General features: G+C 40.9%; 1 protein-coding gene across 7 annotated transcripts in view; it reads left to right on the top strand.

The window, feature by feature from the left end:
- Positions 1-19,318, top strand: part of LOC144498775 (activating molecule in BECN1-regulated autophagy protein 1-like) — a 409,078-nt gene extending 389,760 nt beyond the window's left edge. For 5 of the 7 annotated variants that reach the window (XM_078220425.1, XM_078220422.1, XM_078220420.1 and 2 more), the window contains one exon: positions 18,310-19,318. In XM_078220425.1, coding sequence (XP_078076551.1) covers positions 18,310-18,821 — 512 coding nt within the window. In that variant the 3' untranslated portion in view covers positions 18,822-19,318. Of the gene's footprint in view, positions 1-2,835; positions 2,908-18,309 lie in introns of all 7 variants that reach the window. The other 2 variants (XM_078220427.1, XM_078220426.1) reach the window with 1 other exon arrangement.
- The last annotated feature ends 1,872 nt before the right edge of the window (positions 19,319-21,190 follow it).

The raw sequence follows: 21,190 nt of genomic DNA, 5'->3' as shown, positions 1-21,190 counted from the left end.
AGAATCACAAAAGGCTAGTATGCAGATACAGCAAGTAATTAGGAAAGCTAATAACATGTTTACATTTATTATGAAGGCAATTGAATACAAAAGTAGGAAGATTATGTTTCAGTGTGCAGGGTACTGGTGAAACCATAGTTGGAGTACTGTGTACAGTTGGATACCTGATTTAAGGAAGGATGTAAATGCGTTGGGAGCAGTTCAGAGAAGGTTTACCAAACTACTACCTGGAATAGATTGTCTTATGAAGAAATGTTAGACTGCTAGGCTTGTATCTGCTGGAGTTTAGAAGAATAAGATTGAAACATGTAAGATCCTGAGGGGTTCGATTCCAGCCTTGGGTGACTGTGTAGAGTTTGAACATTCTCCCCGTGTCCGCGTGTCCATAAAATGTGCAGTCTAGGTTACGGGGATAGGGGAGGAGGCCGAGATAGCGTGCTCTTTCGACGGATCGGTGCAGACCTGAATGGCCTCCTCCTGCACAGTAGGGATTCTATAACCTAGTCCTAGTCAGGAACTTAGCTGCAGGACCAACATGGGTGTCTGGAAAAATTGTGGAAAGAATAGGACCAGTTTGCTACGTTGTAGAAGTACAAAGTCAACGTATAAACAACACATAGCTCATTTGAGAGGGAGTTGGGATTGATACCGAGGATCAACAGGCACCTTCCGTGGAGGACTCATATTTATCAGTTGCTGATACAGGAATTCCTGTGATAAGTGTAGAGCCGGGATACTCAGCAATTACAAAAAATGAGGGGACAGCAGCTACTGTACCCCAGACTGATGGGTTTACCTTTACGGTGGCATGGTGGCACAGTGGTTAGCACTGCTGCCTTACAGCTCCAGGGACCCAGGTTCGATTCCAGCCTTGGATGACTGTCTGTGTGGAGTTTGCATGTTCTCCCCGTGTCTGCAAGGGTTTCTTCTGGGTGCTGCAGTTTCCTCCCACAGTCTAACGATGTGCAGGTTAGGTGGATTGGCCATGCTAAATTGCAACTTGGTGTTCAAAAATGTGTAGGTTAGCTGTGAGAGAGAGGTGAATGTGGGTATGAGAGAGAGATGTGTGTTTGTGAAATAGACAGGGAGATGCATCCGTGTATGAGAAAGAGAGGTGAGTCTGTGTGTGTGTGAGAGAGGGAGGTGAGTTTGCTGGTGTGAAGAGAGAGAGGAGTGTGGGTGTGAGAGAGAGAGCGGTGAATCCGTGTGTGTGTGTCAGGGGGAGGAGGAGGTGTGTTGGGGGGGTAAGCCTGTGTATGTGTGCTGGGGAAGTGAGTCTGCATGCGGGAGAGGGAGTTGAGTCAGTGTGCGAGAGTGGGGAGGTGAGTTAATGTGCATGCATGTGTCTGAAGTGAGAATCCAGCTGTCCAGCTGCACTCCCTGTATTAAATGAATTTGTGAGCCAAAGACCAAAATCACTTCTCCCATCAAAAATAACAAAAAGGTAAGACGTGGGATGATTTGTTGAATAAGATATGTTAATTATAGTAAATGTATACATATAAGAAATAGAAAAATCTTTTATAAATTTGTTTCTGTATATTTATTGTGCAATAATGAGCATTTTTCATGGTTTAACTCTTCAACACAATAAGAATGTTTCTCAGAGGTTCCGTCAACTCTCTTGGGAGGTTAAAAGGGTTTCGTTGCTGGAATGGGTCAGGGAAAACCCTGCTCTACTGGGCATTCCTAGTATAGAATTAGAGATGTAATCAAGCAACCAATCACATTAAAGGATTTTCACAGCCCCCTCCCCCTCCCCCCCCCTCCCCCTCCCGTATGAAATTAAAATGAAATCACTTACATTTTTTTAAGTAGAGCAAATTAAAGAATGGGATATTGAAATGCAGTGAAGGTAGTAACTAAAATATTTTGAAATATTTATAAAATAAGCTTAAGTAATTCATTTAATAGCATTCTGCAATATAAAATTATTTTTTCAGGGTCAATTCTGTTGTTCATCAATTTGCATGAATTGCATTGCCATTAAAACCCTGCTACACCTGATTAAACAAGGTTAAATGTTTGTGATTTCAAACAGCTTAAGTGGAGCAGAAGCTTTGAAATTTTCTTTGATTTCAGTGGTCTGTTCTGGGGAAGACCACAGGATTCCTGTGCTAACCTACACATGCCCAACATCCTGATGTTGCTGGCGTTTTCAGGGATGTAATGATTGCAAATGCTGACTGTTGACCATTAATACCTCATCCTGTCTCAGTCCGTAATGGTTTTGATTTTATTGAACTAGTTATTGGAGTCTGTGTTCAGATGGCTTGTGTATCTGAAGATTAGCTGACCACCTTGTGCATCAGTCTTAAGCTACCATTAGCTCTGCTCTTCCCCCCCGCCCCTCCCCACCACCACCACCACACCTCCCAATTTTTACAGAGCTATGTGACAATGCACTGCTTTGCAGGAACATAGGACTTAGAAGCAGTGGTGGGCCATTCAGCCCATCAGAACTGCTCCACCATTCGATAAGATTATGGTTGATCTGATTGTGGCCTCAACCCCACTTTCTTGCCGGCCCCTCATAACCCTTGATTCCCTTTTCCACCAATAAACTATCTAACTCAAACTTGAAAAATTCAGTGACCCAGTATCTTCTGCTGTTGGGGAAGAGAATTCCACAGGCTAGTGGCCCTAAGAGATAAAGCAAAATCTCCTTTGATGGGAGACCTCTTATTTTTAAATTGCATCCCTTAGTTCTGGTCTCCCCCACAAGAGGAAACATCCTCCCGGCCCCCTCAGGACCTTATGTATTTAAATGAGATCACCTCTCATTCTTGTAAACTCCAATGAATATAGGCCCAACCTGTTCAACTTTTCTTCCAGTAGCGAACTCTTGTGATTGGAGAGATTGAGGGTTTTAAGGACATTCTATGAAGTTATATGGGGAAAGAGCAGGTGAGTGAGTCTAATTTTATAGCTCTTTCAAAGAACTGGCACAAGCACAATGGACATTTTTCTTCCTCACGTGCTGTAATCTAATCTGAGTGAAATCTGTATAATTTATTTCCTCTATAGTATAACTTTTTATGCAATGACATCAACTCAATATGAATTTAAAGAAAGTTATGAACCAGTAATCAATAGAGCTAATAATACAAGACTATATCATGACCATCCCTGCACTAGACCCAAAAATAATGATTTATAGCATGTTAGTGTGGCTGTTACTAATGAGGTTTTGAGAAGTTGTACTTTGGTTTTGATTAACTAAATATCACTAGTTTCTTGCTATAAGTAAATTTGGTTTTCAGTGACACTAATTTTAATTTTTTAGCAAAGCCTCCTCACAAGACAGTTTAAAGTTTTGCACAATAAGTTACAATCCTACAATCCAAGGATGTGCGGGTTAGGTGGATTGGCCATACTAAATTGCCTCTTAGTGTCAGGGGGATGAGCAGGGTAAATGCATGGGGTTACAGGGATAGGGCCTGGGTGGGATTGTTGTCGGTGCAGGCTCGATGAGCCGAATGGCCTCCTTCTGCACTGTAGGCTTCTATGACTAGAACTACCTATTGTGTCTACAAGGAGATGTATGAACTTAAATAAAAATGAAGCCACTTGCGTATAATCCAAATCAGTTGGAGTGGATTTAGAACTGGAGACACCAAGTCAAGCATCGCTTGCTTTTCGCTAAGTATGTATTGTACCAACAGGTCCATTATCACTTGTGTTGTTCAGGATCCTTTGGTCAAAAGTGCAACTGTGGACTTGTAGACATCTCAGCAGACATCATATTTGGCATTTCCCACTCTGCCTGGAAAAATAATAGAGCAGAATAGCTCCCCATTCTGCTTGGACAGCATTCCTTCAAGGAAAATGATCTAGTCGAGCTTTGGCTACATGTGTTCCCTGCTGTCCCTCAACCTCCAGGAGAAGCCTGAAAATATTAGTCCAGGTTCAAATATAGATGTGAGTGAAGCTCTAATCGTGAGCTTTTAGCTTTGCTCATGAAAAGTCCAAGAAGGCACTGTGTTCCAACAATTGAATTTATAAAACAGACACAAACAATTTGGCTAGTCCATAGTGTTTAAGGTCCACTCAAGCCTCCTCTTACTTGACTTCATCTCACCCTATCAGCACATCTTTCTTTGCCATTTTTATTCAATATAGCATAATGTTGTCAATGGTACTAATTTACAGGAATACAGAATAAACAAAACTGCATTTTTACATTCGAGTTTTGGGCAGCATGTGAGATAGTTGGCAAAAGAGCCCTGGATGGGGTGCTGAATGAGAAATCTTTCAGGCAGCAAGTTGTGACCTAGAGTGCACTTTCTGAAAGGCCAGTAGAAGCAGATTCAATGTTAACTTTCAAAAGGGAGTAAGTTATATATACCTGAAAAAATATATATATATGTATACTTGATCTTTATCTACACACTAGCTATGACTGTAACACTACATTCTGCACTCTCTCGTGTCCTTTTTTATGCATGAAAGGTCTGTTTATTTCTTCAGAATAAACTTGCGCACGACTGGTCCGAAGTAAATGCTTCTTTATTTAAGTGTCTTTTATAAGCATTTTACAGAAAGCGAAATAAGGATTACTTAAGAGTGAGAGAAGGAGAGAGAGCAGCAAAGGCTAGCACTGAGATTGAACAACTCAAAACATAGTTTGGATTGAACTAACTAAACATCGAACTGTGTCTACAATATAACTGAATACTTGTCTTGTGTTATTACAATGTTCGGTACAGGAGTCTCCAGCTGCGTCAACAACTTGCTGCTGTGGCCATAAGAAAGCTTCTGATAACCTTATGAGCAAGCATGTTTACCTTACGTTGTACTTTCAGAGAATGCAGCTAAGTTTCTAGGCTGGACCCAGAATTCCAAGCTGATGTGGCCAAATTAGCTTAAGTCAGCTTAAAGCATAGCACAATTAGTTACTTTAGGCAGAAATGCCTTAAAATGAAGCCTTTTAACTGGGCAAACCATACAGAGGATCCCACAGTATGCTTTGACTGTATAGCGTGCAAGAAATAAGACTTTTTACTGTATACTAATAAATGTGACAATAATAAATCAAATCAAATTAAAAAGGAAAAATATGCCGGACTGTGGAGAAAGAGTTGGGAATGGGTAGGGATGCTGAGTGTGGCAGCACTGGAATGGCAGAAATAAAATGTGAGAACATTGGAGCAAACTAATTTGAAATTACGGGGAAAGGAATTCTGGGATGCTGCTGCTAAAAAGCAAGATGGTGATGTGTTTCCCTGAAATAGTCGGGGGTACATTGACTGTTTTACATGCAAAGAAGACTGCAGAGGCCAATGAAAAAAAGGAATGGTATAGGTGATCCCGAACAATGGAACTTAATTGTCGTTGGAATGCCCAGAATGGAGGATTATATACTTTCCTGCCACTGACTTAAGGAGCCAATATTATTTAAAACACAGCTACATAATTATTTTAAATTATGAAGGTTCCCCCAGCTTACTGTTGGAGTAACCCTTTTGAGTGATCCCTCTACCTTAACCTTTACTGTGGCTTTATAACTGGCCTCAGGTCTGTGGTAAGACAGAGAGAACAGTCCAATTATTGCAGGGGACTGTATTTAAAGTAGAGTCATAGAGGTTTACAGCATGGAAACAGGCCCTTCAGCCTGACGCCCTTTTTTCTAAACCCCTAAGCTAATCCCAAATGTCTGCATTTGGCCCATATCCCTCTATGCCCATCTTACCCATGTAACTATCTAAACACTTTTTAAAAGACAAAATTGCACTCGATTCTACTACTACCTCTGGCACCTTGTTCCAGACATTCACCACCCTCTGCGTGAAAAAATTGCCTGTCTGGACACTTGTGTATCTCTCCCCTCTCACCTTAAATCTATACCTTCTAGTTTTAGACTCCCCTACCGTTAGGAAAAGATATTGACTATCTAGCTGATCTATTATTTTATGAAACTCTATAAGATCACCCCACAACCTTCTACGCTCCAGAGAAAAAAGTTCCAGTCTATCCAGCCTCTCCTTATAACTCAATCCATCAAGTCCCAGTAGCATCCTAGTAAATCTTTTCTGCACTCTTTCTAGTTTAATAATATCCTTTCTATAATAGGGTGACCAGAACTGTACACAGTACTTCAAGTGTGGCCTTACCAATGTCTTGTACAACTTCAACAAGACGTCCCAACTCCTGTATTCAATGTTCTGACCAATGAAACCAATCATGCTGAATGCCTTCTTCATCACTCTGTCCACCTGTGACTCTACTTTCAAGGAGCTATGAACATGTACCCCTCGATCTCTTTGTTCTGTAACTCTCCCCAACACCCTACCATTAACTGAGTATGTCCTGCCCTGGTTCAATCTGCCAAAATGCGTCACCTCGCATTTATCTAAATTAAACTCCATCTGCCATTCGTCAGCCCACTGGCCCAGTTGATTAAGATCCCGTTGCAATCGGAGATAACTGTCTTCACTATCCACTACGCCACCAAGCTTGGTGTCATCTGCAAACTTACTAACCATGCCTCCTATTTTCTCATCCAAATCATTCATATAAATGACAAATAACAGTGGACCCAGCACTGATCCCTGAGGCACACCGCTGGTCACAGGCCTCCAGTTTGAAAAACAACCCTCAACAACCACCCTCTGGCTTCTGTCAAGGTCGGTGGTGATGTTCACGAGGGGTCATAGGTTCAAGGTGAGGGGGGGGGGGGGGAGGTTTAACACGAATATCAGAAGGACGTATTTTACACAGAGGGTGGTGGGGGCCTGGAATGCGCTGCCGGGCAAGGTGGTGGAGGCGGACACACTGGGAACGTTTAAGACTTATCTAGATAGCCACATGAACAGAGTGGGAATGGAGGGATACAAAAGAATGGTCTAGTTTGGACCAGGGAGCGGCGCGGGCTTGGAGGGCCAAAGGGCCTGTTCCTGTGCTGTATTGTTCTTTGTCAAGTAGCCAATTTTGTATCCATTTAGATACCTCACCCTGGATCCCGTGAGAAGTAACCATAGTAAAAATATTGGAAGCTCTGAATAACTTGTAGTGCTACTTATCAATGATTGGGGATACAGCTCTAAACATTTGAGGTAGATTGGCAGTAGTCTTTGGGGCTTGGGTTATCATAGAAACCCTACAGTGCAGAAGCAGGCCATTTGACCCATTGAGTCTGCACCAGCATCAATCCCACCCGGGTCCTAACCCGTAACACCAGGTATTTACCCTGTTGATGTTGGGTATGGAGACACAACAGGAGTGGGAGGAAGCATATTGATTGTGTGCAGATGGGAATCAGCAGCAGCATGAGAGCAGGGCCTCAACCATGTTCTAATTTCCCCTTGATCAATGGCGTTGTGAAGATGCAACTGGGAGACATATGAAGTAAATTATCAATAGTCACTATCTGACAAAGAGGGGATTTACCTTGTGAAACTTTGAGTGCGGTTTGGCCTTTGGTTCGCTTCTGCCTCTAAAGCAGTGAACATATGGACAAAGGATGCAAAACAGAGGGAATTTATTGTACCAGATTCAGAGAGGGAACTTTTTCCATCTACAATCCAAGCCAAGGGACCCCAGCCAAGACCAAATCCCCTGCCACAACCTTGGTTTCCAGATTTGCAGGTCATTCCTTGGTACACTGGATCAAATCACAGTAAAGCTGATGTTATAATAATATCCCTTAAACATGTTAAACAAGCATAAACAGACTTTTTTAAACAGCCAGGTTAGTTACATTGGACCAAAGGCTTACTATTGTGCAGTGAAATTATTTGATTTTACAGGCAGGATTTTAATGGAAGAAACAGGAAGATCGAGTCAGGAAACTTCCTGACCCAACAGACTTATCTCTTTTAAAAAGGACCAGACCCACCATATTTTTGTTCTGGGCAGGATGGAGTTAGGCCTTCCACTTCTAGAAAAATGCCTCGGGTGGTTGGCCCCACCAGAAAGCCAGAATTCCCTCCTCAGTTTCCTGGGACATCAGCCTAGATTTAATGATGATTGCATGGCCCTTGCCCTCCACCTACTCCAAATGCCCAATTATTTTCCCCAACACCCCCTTATTCCCTGTGTCACCACCATGCCCCTCATACACAGTGAACGCTGATTAATTTTTTTCTCAACTTAGAAGAACATTTAAATCACTTATTGTTACATTTGATATTGCAACCAGTGTTTTCTTAGTGAAAGTACTTTAATGCATTTCAGCACTTACACAATGCTGATCAATGTAATGGTCAACTTTGCCAGCAGAGTCCTGTAATCAATAATGGCAATAAAAAACAAACTTTCTTAAAATATAGCAGCTAACTATTGAAACTGAAAGAACAGATGTATTTATTGTATTTCAAAATCTGTCAACGAAATAGTTCCTGGAACAGGTGACTTTTTTTTGGTTTCCCACTCAGGACTGGGGTTCCCCCGTGTTTCACGACTCCACTGAGAGGTTGTTGTTCCATGTCTACTTACAGAAGGGACCCTGACTCCACCACTAAAATTTTGGAGGTTTAAATGACCCACCCCGAGCTAAAATGTGGACCTGAATAGTGGTTCAATTATCTAATGTTTAAAAATCACTAACCTCAGAGAAAGTACTTTATAGTAGGAAAAATCCATCTTCACCCATATTACATTTTGGTAAGAAAAATTGGGAAATATTATTTGGAAAGTAAGAATCTAAATGAGGTAGAGAAGCAAAAGACCTGGGAGTACAAATCACTAAAAGTTGTAATGCAGGTCAATAAGGCCATTACAAAGCAAACCAGGATTTATTTCTAGAGGGATAGCATTGAAGAATAGAGAAGTTATTTCAACTTGTGTTGAAGGTTGGTTACACCGCTCTTGAAAAACTCTGTATAGTCTGGTCGCCACATTAGAAAAAGAATATCAACACTCTGGAGTGGTACAAAAAAAGATTTAGGAGTGCCAGATACCAAAACTGTGAAATTATACTTACCGGGAAAGGATGAACAAGTTGGGTTTCCTTTGAAAAGAGATGGCTGTGCAATGAACTACAAGAGGTCTTCAATTTAAATAAAGGTTTTGATAGAGTAGACGCAGAGTGAGGTCCCGTGGCACAGTGTTAACATCCCTATTTCTGGCCCAGAATCTCCGGGTCCAAGTCACCGAAAAGCCACCTCCAGTGCTATAATAGTTCTGTGATTCTCTGTGAAGTCACACTTGAAGACTTGACTATGGAACTTGGCCGAACAGATTGATTATCAGCCTGTAAATCCTTCCAATACATCTGATGGTGGGCAGTAAGAGTGCAAGGTTTTCTGGTCTGCTGTACTGCAGAAGGCAATGGCACAACACTGCAGCACTTTGCCAAACATAATCATGGGCCAATTCAATGGAAATCCACAGTTATCAACACCCTTGTAGCACATGGTACCTGGAGGAGAAGGGAGAGCCGTGGGGAAGGATAAAAAATTAGGGCCATTGTTAAATCAAATAGAGAATTCAGAATCAACTTATTAGAAAGTGGTGGGAATGTGGAACTTGCTGACACAAGGTGTGATCGAAGTAAATAGGATGGATGCACTTCAGAGGAAACTAGAAAAGTGCATGAGGGAGAAAGGAATAGGCTATATGCAGAAGATCAAGCGGAATATAAACACTGACATGTTTAAAAACATTGGGCTGAATGGCTCATTTCTGTGCTCTAAATCATATGTACTTCTATGTAGCCAATTCTCATAGAGCATACCAAGCTCATACAGCAGTGGATATAGATTCAAAAGTAGCCTTCAAAAGGAAATTGGATAAATACTTCTAGAAAATAAAATTGTAGAGATATGGGAATGGTCAGGAGAATGGAACTGACTAGATAGCTTAGGAAGAGCTAATACATCATCCATGGCCACCTCCTAAGCTATAATGTACGAGTCAGTGAACTGGGTTGAGCAAACCAGGGTGGCTTCATTCACTTTGAAAAGTAGAGGTCACCCTAATCAAAAAGCAACAACTCATCTTCAAAGGCTAAACAGTAGAGCAGATATTGTGCTAAATCAAGGTGCTCATACCTCCTGCAGCTGTATTCCTATCACTCTCCTCTCCTCAATCTGGTGATCACAATAATATTAGGAGGAGATTGGAACTGTGCCTTATCGCCATGTCTCCACAACTTTCCTGCCAACTCCAGATATCCTGGATGGTTAGCCATAGTAGTGCATCAGTGGTGCAGGGAACTAAGTGTTGTAGATATGTGGCTCACAGAGAAAGTATTCAGCTTTTGTTTCTTTTGGATGCAGGTCATAATTCACACTTGATGTCTTCTTTCTGAAGCAGCGTTTCCTGGTGCAGGACCAACATTAATGCTATTAACATCTCAGACACCTGTCAATATTTTAATTAAAAATAAACAAGCTGCACTGTTTCCAACACTGGCATCTACCTCTCAATCCTTAGTGGCTGTAAATCGATCTGCATCCAACTTGTCCAATTTTGAGAAATATGATACCTCAGCGTTGCCAGAAACACAAAACCAGTCGTCAGCAACAGCCAGAAGTTCTAAATCCAGCGTGAATGGAATGTGACTGAGCTGGAAACCTCACGTGTGCAGTGCAGAATGAGCCCTGATCCAAGCTGTGGGAGTGCTAATCAGTGTACTGTGTGTAAGCACGAAACAAATGCTCCAATACACCACAGTCAAATAATGTGCACACATTAGGGAAACTCACAGCATATGCTTTGTGTGTAAACAGAACCAACACATAAATCCCAAAACTGAATAGTCAACTACTAATGCCCTGCTGAGATAAACAGAGTGTGGCAAATTTTATGGCTCCTTTTACACCTAAGGTGTGGATCCCACAGTAAGAAACTAAGCAGTTCCTCACTGTCCTCCCGCTCTCTTGCCAACTTAAAAAAAGCTCACAAGACTTACAAAAGCTGTCACAGACCACAGTCTGACAAGACCCCAGAGCCAGATAGGTTTTTGTAACTTCTACAATTAGCAAATGACCTGAATCCAATTCTATCAAATGGACAACTCCTCCCCACTCCCAAAACCACCATGTAATCATTAAGGATTGTTCTCATACACGAAGAATGCAAAGACCCCAGTATGTCACTTCGCCTCACTCGACTGTGAAAGTGGATTAAAACAGGTTCCTGTGAGGAAGCCTGTCATTAAATCGCAACAGATAATTGTTCAGTGTTGTGTACCACAGACACAGGATGAACACACCCACACTGGTGCTTTCCCTGGATGCTGAGAAAGCATTTGACCAATTAGACTGCTTCCATTTGTTGGCTTTAAAGGGACACCATTTTACTTCATCAGAAGAAATTGTGCATTAAATGGTTTAGCAGCTTTTATGTATACCTTTAGAATTTCAACTTGCTATAGAAGCATCACCACCACAGGAGGGAAATTAATATAATTAATTAAATTATATCCAGCACATGTGCATTAATGTGAATATGAGAAATAAAAGCAGTAATCCACCTGGATGAATGAAGAAAAATCTTCCAATCTGAAAAGTGAATGCTGCTTTCACTTAACAATAATTGAACATTTCTGTTTTAAAGCATAATGGTGTATAGCGGCTGATGCACAATATTTTGTTCTACATGAATAGCATTTCATTCAACTCGTAAACATCAAAGGAGATTCATGTATACAAAAGAAATAGTGTGTATATGTTCCTTTTATTCTAACCCTCTTCACGTGTGGCATTATACTTCACTAAACTTGATCTATCCAGCAAGATTAACTGCAATAAGGAAGGTGCAAATCATGTTTCATTTCCTAACAAAAAGGACTTAAATTTGGTCGACAAATGTTTGTGGAGAATGCTTTCAGCCTGTCTACATTTCTGACATTGAGGTTCTTTAGCTTCTTGCCTCAGTACCAATGATGCACAAAATCATATTCCCTTCAGGCCTGAGTCTGCCCAGAATGTCTCTCTGAAATGCAAGGAAAGATTTTCAGTGCCAGGAAATCTGTTATTTGCCTTTTTACCTGCTGTTCTGCAAATTCTACCTTGTGCACAATAGGCACAGCCGGGATTTGTGAGCATTCCTAATTGATGCCAGGTGCTTTCACCAGTGCTGCTGAATATAGAAAATATGAATGCTTCACTGACAGAAAATGAAATAATTCCTCTAAATAGTTTTCTAGAGTAAAGTGTGCGAAAAAGGGTACAAATGCACAGCGCCACAACCTAGTTCATGCTTGAATACTTACCAGAGGATTGTAATCATCAACAGCAGGATTTCCAAAATTTTTCTAACCGCGGGAACCCTTTTGACCTCCCAAGAGCACTGAAGGAACGCCTGAGAAACATACTTATTATATTGAATAATTAAACCACAAAATGATTATTATTGCACAATAGGTATACATATAAAACATAGAAGCATCTTTTGTTTTTGTATGTATATATTAAAATAAAATGTCCTGTTATTCAACAACTACTTCCAAATCTTAACCTTTTGTTATTTTTATGGGAGCACCCATCTCCCACCCTCAACCTCACTCCCTCACCTAAATTCTAACCTGCACTCTCACCCACCCCCTCATTCAGCCCCACACTGAGCCCCCCACACTTTCACTCACAATCCCATCCCTCATCCAAATTCTCACCCCCACACTCACCCACCAAACCTCTCACATCCCATCCACTCACCCTCCTCTCGGGGCCCCATGACTCCAGCTCCTCTCTGCAAAATCCAGTTTAGGAACCCCTGATCGACAGAAAAAGAGGTATTCTAACCAGATGTTTCCAAATTTTGGTGATTCAAACTAAAATTATTGCCCTGAAGCCAACATTCACCAGATAATCAATTTTAAGCCACCTAGGAGGGGATGCTTGATAATTTATAGGTTTGCTACATATTCCATGCAAAACAGCAAGAGCACAAGAAATAGCAGCAGGAGAAATAGGTGCAGGAGCAAGCCATTCAGCCTCTCGTGCCTACCCTGCCATTTGATAAGATTATGGCTGATCTGATTGTGGCCTTAACTCCACTTTCCTGCCAGACCCCCATAACCCTTGACTCTTGCAGATCAAAAATATGAGAGTTTCAGAGAATATAATGACCACGAGAACTAATATGCCAGAAGGTCTGGAAGTGTAGAATTGAGCTGTCTGTGCACTCTGTTTTGTCAAATGCTGATGACCAACCAAGGGTGTTATTTGAAAATCCTCTGGCATCAATCACTGGAACGTTCTGTGTCCGTTATACATACATATTTGTTATCTAGTTATATCACATATTTTGAAAATGCATGAAACATTTTCTTGGGTTCGGCAGTGCTGGTCAAGCCCAGAAACAGATATTGACCTAATTTGTTACATTTACAATTTCACGTGCTGTCCAATATCTAGTAAGAAATTAGCATAACTGGGAGAGGGGAAAATAGTGAGACCTCTTTGTTCTGGATATTGCAATCCTCCATTAGTGAGTGTCCTTACCTACGTTAATTAACACCTTTGTGGCATTAGGCAGTTATGGACCCTTAAGCTGTCACATTTTGCATTCAGTAAGGAAATTTACAGAGTTATAGTTCTCATGGATTTCACCATGCCTAAATTTTACTTCACCATTTTCTGGAAAATGCAGAAAAGTACAATTCTGATGGAAGGTCATCGATCTGAAGTTAACACTGTATCTCTTTCCACAGATGCTGCCGAATCTGCTGAGCATTTCCAGCATTTCTGTTTTTATTTTGGGTTTGCAGCATATGTAGCATTTTGCTTTTGTAAAACAAAAGCTAGATCACCCTGTCCTAGAGGCAGGGCCTTGTGTTTGTTATGAGGTGCCTGGGTTGCAATACAACCAACCTCATCTTCCAGCACAACCCAGTCATATATTTCACAGCAAACCTCCCACTAACTTTGAGCATGAGAGTCTCTGGGCACGACATTGGCAGTTCTGAACCAGTAAGAAGTCTTAACAACAGCAGGTTAAAGTCCCAACAGGTTTATTTAGTAGCAAAAGCCACTAGCTTTCGGAACAGGCTGTCCCTTCGTCAGGTGGGTGGGAGTTCTGATTACAAACAGGGCACAAAGACACAAATTCAATTTCCATGAATAATGATTGGAATGTGAGTCTTTACAGCTAATCAAGTCTTAAAGGTCTTGCATCTTTGTAGAAACTCGATGTCTGTGTTGATATGCGCAATCTTCTTGCAGATCCTCTCCACTTGGAGCCGGCAGTTTGCGGTGTCGATGGTAGTCATGAACATGTCGGGCGGCACAGTAGCACAGTGGTTAGCACTGCTGCTTCACAGCTCCAGGGACCTGGGTTCGATTCCCGGCTTGGGTCACTGTCTGTGTGGAGTTTGCACATTCTCCTCGTGTCCGCGTGGGTTTCCTCCGGGTGCTCCGGTTTCCTCCCACAGTCCAAAGATGTGCGGGTTAGGTTGATTGGCCATGCTAAAATTGCCCCTTAGTGTCCTGAGATGCATAGGTTGGAGGGATCAGTGGGTAAAAAATATGTAGGGATATAGGGGTAGGGCCTGGGTGGGATTGTGGTCGGTGCAGACTTGATGGGCCGAATGGCCTTTTTCTGTACTGTAGGGTTTCTATGATTTCTATGACATGCCGGCATCTCCACATCAGTTCTGAACCAGTCAGGGGTTAATCTGTAAGGCTACCAATTAAATCAGGTACTGCCCTCCCAAGAGTGGATTTCTTCTAGACAACTCCACAGAACTGTTTGCCCCTCCACCTTAAATGCCGATTGAAATAAGATAATGTATTATTACCTATTGTTTTACGTTGTGTGAAGAGCAATTTGAATGGCCATCTTGAGCCCACAATTCTGTCCTTGGCCTGCTGCAATGAAACCTGGAGCAAACTGGAAGAGCAGCACATCATCTTTCTGTTGGGCACATTGCAGCCCTCGGTACTCAGCATTGAGTTCAGCAACTTTAGGTTGCGTCTTTTTTCCTCCATCTTAAACCCTCTTTTTATAAATATTCCATACATGTATTGCCTCAATGCAAACCTGCCCCACCTCTCCCTCTCCCAACATGCTGTCTGCCTTTTGTTCTTAAACTTGCTACCTTTTGTTGCAATCTCTTACAGCTCTAACACACACTCCATCCCTTCAGTCCTGACTCAAAATGTTAACTCTGTTTCTCTCCGAGTAGATGCTGGCAGACCTGCTAAATTTTTCCAACATCCTCTGTTCTTGTTTCAGGTTTCAACACCCGCAGTATTTTGCTTATCTTATTAATATATGGGCGAGACCATTAACATACCAAGTCCTCTTTATCTCAGTAGCACCATCCTGCCTTGTTCTTTATCAAAGTAGCAGCAAGAATGCTGGAATTTTTAAACTATACCCCAAAACCTCGACATGCCCTGAGTTGATATGAGGACTATGAGAATGTATTAGTAAATTAAAAATGCCTACTCAGTCAAATAGCCAACATTCTCTGGACATGACCGCCTGCATGTATAATTCAATCTCAAGTTTTGTGCTATAATCTGTTTTGTTGAATCTGTGTAGTTGGGTATTCCCAGTTGTGTAGTGTAACCTGTTATTTCTACAAGTAAACATACTGCACATCAACTCAGATTAGTTGTAGGCATCCATATATAGTTGAGCAATTTTCTTCCTTGGATTCTGAGTTTGAGAGAGGTCCAGACTCCAAACCAAATAAATGATGCAGTAAAATAGCAGGAAGAAATTGGGAGGATGTAGCCAGTTGATGAATTCAGATGTCTTAGTTAGAGGAAAATGGACACCTGTGACCGATTCAAATGGAAAATGTAAATAATTTGTGCATAAAATAACAGATACCATGGACTGATTATGAAGCAGAAATATCAAATGATATACAACATAGGACTGAAACCTCAGTGATTTATTATTTTCTGACCTGCTTGATTAAAGCACTGCTTTGAAAATCATGCCTAGATATCAATTATTCATTTTGGATTATGGTGCATGGATTAGATACATTTTTTCACACAGCTATAATGTAGTAACACTATTTGCTGAACTATTGGGGCAAATGCTGGTCTCAAATGTGCAATATAATGTTACTGATGACAATCCGACTGTAACTTGTGAAAAGCCAACCATTAATTTAAATCTGGCACTGGTTCTAGTGCCTTATGATTGACCACAACTCACGGGACTTTCAGAAATGTATAGCAACAGTACAGGAAATTGATAAATCCATTTTTTTTTTACTATTTGTACATCCAGGCCCGGTCTCTTATCACCTAAATTTTCTTCCATTGCAGTGTACATCTATATATAACAGTCTGTATTATTTTGTGCCCTTATGCACTTTTACAACTAGACATTGTGCAACAACCAGTCCTGGGATTCCAAGTGTCCATGAGCACTCTGGAATATAATTATTAGTTCCAAAGTTTGAGCCTGACATGCTTTGACAGGGTCTGATCAGTATACTCCATGTCACTAATATGATGCCATCTACATGACATGATGCTTTCTGATGATCAAGTAATTATCTATAGTTAAATACCTGGAACTAACACCAATTATCAGTAATGAATTATTTTTTTCTCCTTCATTTCTGTCTAATTTCTCTAACAGTTTGACAGAACTTTAACTGGCAATGATGTGATTTCACCATTCATCATTGCTGCAAACCTCTTAAATGTTACAGCAACTGAATTTTCTGAATATCTGAATGTTGCAATTTAAAGTACTACAATCTCTTTCTAATGTAAATACAAGATTATAATATTTTTATAGTGAACATTTGCAGTTGTCTGCATCACTGAATATTGCATATATGGTGTCATTTGGTAAACGTTGAAGTGCACTGTATGGCAGAATGCTGAAATATTTTTATCATCTCAAGAGTACCTGTGCACATATACATTCCAAGCAGAGTTTTTGATTTGATTTATTATTGTCACATGTATTAGTATACAGTGAAAACTATTGTTTCTTGCATGCTACACAGACAAAGCATATCGTTCATAGAGAAGGAAAGGAGAGAGTGCAGAATATAGTGTTACAGTCATAGCATTGTTAGAGAGTTTAGAAGAGTTAGAATGAAGTTTTAGAAGCGTAGAATGAGAGTAAAAGATAGAATTAGAAGATATGCTTCTGTGGGTTGATTCTGTAAAACAAATTGGGAGTGCTGCTTTAGATGGGAAAGGCTTGTATGTATTAGAACTGATGCATATTCTGTATGTATATTAACATTGATACGTACTATGTTTGTGAATTAGCTTTGATAAATAATTGAAAGAAATGTCAGCCTTGATTTTCTTTTTTAAAGTTGGATTATTTTATATTTCGTATTTCCACTTTCAGTGTTTAACTTCCCATCTTTAGTTGCTCCTCTTCTCTGCAGCAGTCAGTATGAGAGGGAGGCAGAGAGTCTGCATCTTTTTCTCTGCCAGTTGCACCCTATATCTGTCTGCTTAGAGATATCCAATATCAGTCATGGTAACCTGCCCTCCAATTTTTCACTTGTCTGATTTCTTTCTTTCACTGTGTGGAATCCTGTGATTCATGACAGGCTTTTCGGTTTCATTCTGAATAAGAACCCTGGTGAATATAAGCAAGATATTTGCATGCTTTTGACTTTCTACAGAGCCAGTATTAAAATACTCCTACTTTGTCCACGGCTTTCTCATGAGAGAAGCAAATGTTTAAAACTGCCACAATAAATTGAATACTTAATCCCCACTGAGAGGCTGTTCAAGATGGCAGCTAGTCGTATCTGGAAACAAGGTGCGAGAAGGGTTGCATGATTTGTCCTTAATTCCAACTAATTTCAAATCATTTTTTCTTCTCTGTACCCCACACTTCTCGTGCACACAAAATATAAACGGGAAACTAACTTTATGAATTACCAAACGATCTTCATTTGAGTAATAGTATGGATTTTTCATCAATAATGAAAGCGAATCTTATTCTGTGATGGGCAAGTTAGGTTTTCTTGCCCACCCCCCCATTGGTATAAATGCAGGGAATAGTTCATTTGAGTGTTTCTGCTTTCTCCCAATAATTTACTGTGTGTAACTATTGCTACGTAGCATCAGCAATTCTTTTGGTACACGGGAGGAAAGAAAGGAGTGCAAAGGTCAGCTGGATTTTGACCACCTCCTGGTCAAGAGCCACAAAAGTGGAGGTTTGTCATAAGTGATTGTTTGCTGGCAGTCAGGCAATTCATGGAAAATTAACAATTGAACTGAGATCCCGTGGGGAGAGGAAACAGAGTAAATTTGTACCTAGATAAAGGAAGATGGATTTCCAAGGAAGATCATCCTGGAATATTTTAATTGAAGTATCAAAATATTTTTAAATTATCATGTCAAGAACAGCAAGTTGAGGTATCCTGTAAGCATCAGAAGTAAATAAAAATCTTTTCTCTTTATCCTATTTTAGGAGATGCACCGGAGTACATTCCAGGAGAAGATGCCTTGTCTCGCATCCGCCGACTGATTGCTGAGGGTTGGATGACAGCAGTTGTCCAGCGAGAGCAAGGAACCACCACAGCCTCCATGGGAGGGTTTGGAAACAACATCATCGTCAGCCACCGGATACACCGCGGCTCACAGACTGGGAATGAAGCGCTGGCGAGATTGAGTGCACATCTGCCAAGCAACCAAGGCAGAACAGAAATGGACAGCAGTTGCAGTCAGATTCTAGTGGACTCTGCTGCACCCAGCAGCTCCAGCAACTTAACAACAGACTTCAGAGAAAATAATGAAAGGGATCAGACAGCAGAGCAGCTCAGCAGAAGTGGCGACATTGGGGATGACGGGAGCTTTGGTCAACAACCGACCACTTCTATGGACACAGACGCCCTTTTCCACTCTGTCAGCACACGCAGCCCCCATATTGTCGACAATATTGATAATCATGGCACTGACGACAGGGGTTCAGACAGGAGGTAGAATTAGGTGCTCTGCTGTTCAGAGCAAAAGAAATAATAAAATTGCATGTCCCATGGTTTGTATGTGTAGAATCTAGCTAAACCAGCCAAGGAAATTCCACTTATTTGTTTTTAGTAGAATGTGATTTAAGTTGACTTTTTTTTTCCTTTTTTTTGTAAACTGGTAACTTGTTATTTTAGAGAAATGGAATATAGTCAAGTGCAAGCAATGGCGTACTATGTGAACACCAAAGATCACAATAACAAATAAAAACTCTTTAAAAACTGGAAGAAGACCATTGCAAATGTGATTTATTTAATTTAAACTTGGTGAAATCACACTTTCAAGAATGTGCGTCTTTCTCCTTTTTGTCATATAGACTATAAGAGTAATTACTTCAAGGTTTTGACCTGCCTAATTTTGGCTGATGTGGCCAATGTAAGAATTACTGCAAAAGAACTCTCAGACAAAATGCATCAGGCAAACCTTTTTAAATAAAAGTGTTTGAAAACTAACAATTTGTATATATTAATATTGTTAAAGTATCCATCATTTCAATGTTGTTAATTTATTCTTGGCAGCACACTCTCTGTTAGAAGGTAGTGCATTTCCAAGTCCCACTACAGTATTTTGCACATAACAGGATAATGTAGCATAGACAGAGACCACTCATTGTGACTCTGCAAGCTTATTGAAAGAACTACCCAATTATTGACCACCTCTTGGGAAATAAAGAAGGGCAGGTGACAGAGGTGTTAGTGAGGGATTACTTTGGGACCAGTGACCATAATTCTATTAGTTTTAAGATAGCTATGGAGAATGATAGGTCTGCCCCAAAAGTTAAAATTCTAAATTGGGGCAAGGCCAATTTTGATGGTATCAGGCAGGAACTTTCAAAAGTTAATTGGGGGAGTCTGTGGGAAGACAAAGGGACGTCTGGTAAATGGCATGCTTTCAAAAGTGTGTTAACCAGGGTTCAGATAAGGCAAAGGAGAATCCAAAGAGCTTCTACAAATACATAAAGGGCAAAAGAAAAACAAGGGAGAGAGTAGGGCCTGTTAAGGATCAACAAGGTCATCTATGTGCAGATCCACAAGAGATGGGTGAAATCCTAAATGAATATTTCTCATCAGTATTTACTGTTGAGAAAAGCATGGATGTTAGGGAACCTGGGGAAATAAATAGTGCTGTCTTGAGGAGTGTACATATTACAGAGAAGGAGGTGCTGGAAGTCTTAAAGCGCATCAAGGTAGATAAATCCCCAGGACCTGATGAAGTATATTCCAGGACGTTGTTCCTAGGGAGGAAATTGCGGGTCCCCTAGCTGAGATATTTGAATCATCGATAGTCACAGGTGAGGTGCCTGAAGATTGAAGAGTGGCAAATGTTGTGCCTTTGTTTAAAAAGGGCTGCAGGGAAAAGCCTGGGAACTACAGGCCAGTGAGCCTCACACCTGTCGTGGGTAAATTGTTGGAAGGTATTTTGAGAGACAGGATCTACAGGCATTTAGAGATGCAAGGACTGATTAGGGACAGTCAGCATAGCTTTGTGAGTGGAAAATCATGTCTCACAAATTTAATTGAGTTTTTTGAAGGGGTAACCAAGAAGGTCGATGAGGGCAGTGCAGTTGATCTTGTCTACATGGACTTTAGCAAGGCCTTTGACAAGGTACCACATGGTAGGTTGTTGCATAAAGTTAAATCTCACGGGATCCAGGGTGAGGTATCTAATTGGATACAAAATTGGCTTCTTAACAGAAGCCAGAGGGTGGTTGTAGAGAGTTGTTTTTCAAACTGGAGGCCTGTGACCAGTGGTGTGCCTCAGGGATCAGTGCTGGGCCCACTGTTATTTGTCATTTATATTAATGATTTGGATGAGAATATAGGGGGCATGGTTAGTAAGTTTGCAGATGACACCAAGCTTGGTGGCATAGTGGACAGTGAAGAAAGTTATCTCCAATTGCCACGGGATCTTGATCAATTGGGCCAGTGGGCTTACGAATGGCAGATGGAGTTTAATTTAGACAAATGTGAGGTGATGCATTTTGGTAAATTGAACCAGGGCAGGACTTACTCAGTTAATGGTAGGGCGTTGGGGAGAGTTACAGAACAAAGAGATCTAGGGGTACATGTTCATAGCTCCTTGAAAGTGGAGTCACAGGTGGACAGAATGGTGAAGAAGGCATTCGGCATGCTTGGTTTCATCGGTCAGGACATTGAATACAGGAGTTGGGACGTCTTGTTGAAGTTGTACAAGACATTGGTAAGGCCACACTTGGAATACTGTGTGCAATTCTGGTCACCCTATTATAGAAAGGATATTATTAAACTAGAAAGAGTGGAGAAAAGATTTACTAGGATGCTACCGGGACTTGATGGATTGAGTTATAA

The sequence above is a fragment of the Mustelus asterias genome, chromosome 9 (assembly GCF_964213995.1).
Source record: "Mustelus asterias chromosome 9, sMusAst1.hap1.1, whole genome shotgun sequence".
NCBI classification, from domain to species: Eukaryota; Metazoa; Chordata; class Chondrichthyes; order Carcharhiniformes; family Triakidae; genus Mustelus; species Mustelus asterias.
This window is presented reverse-complemented; position numbering and strand designations above follow the sequence as displayed.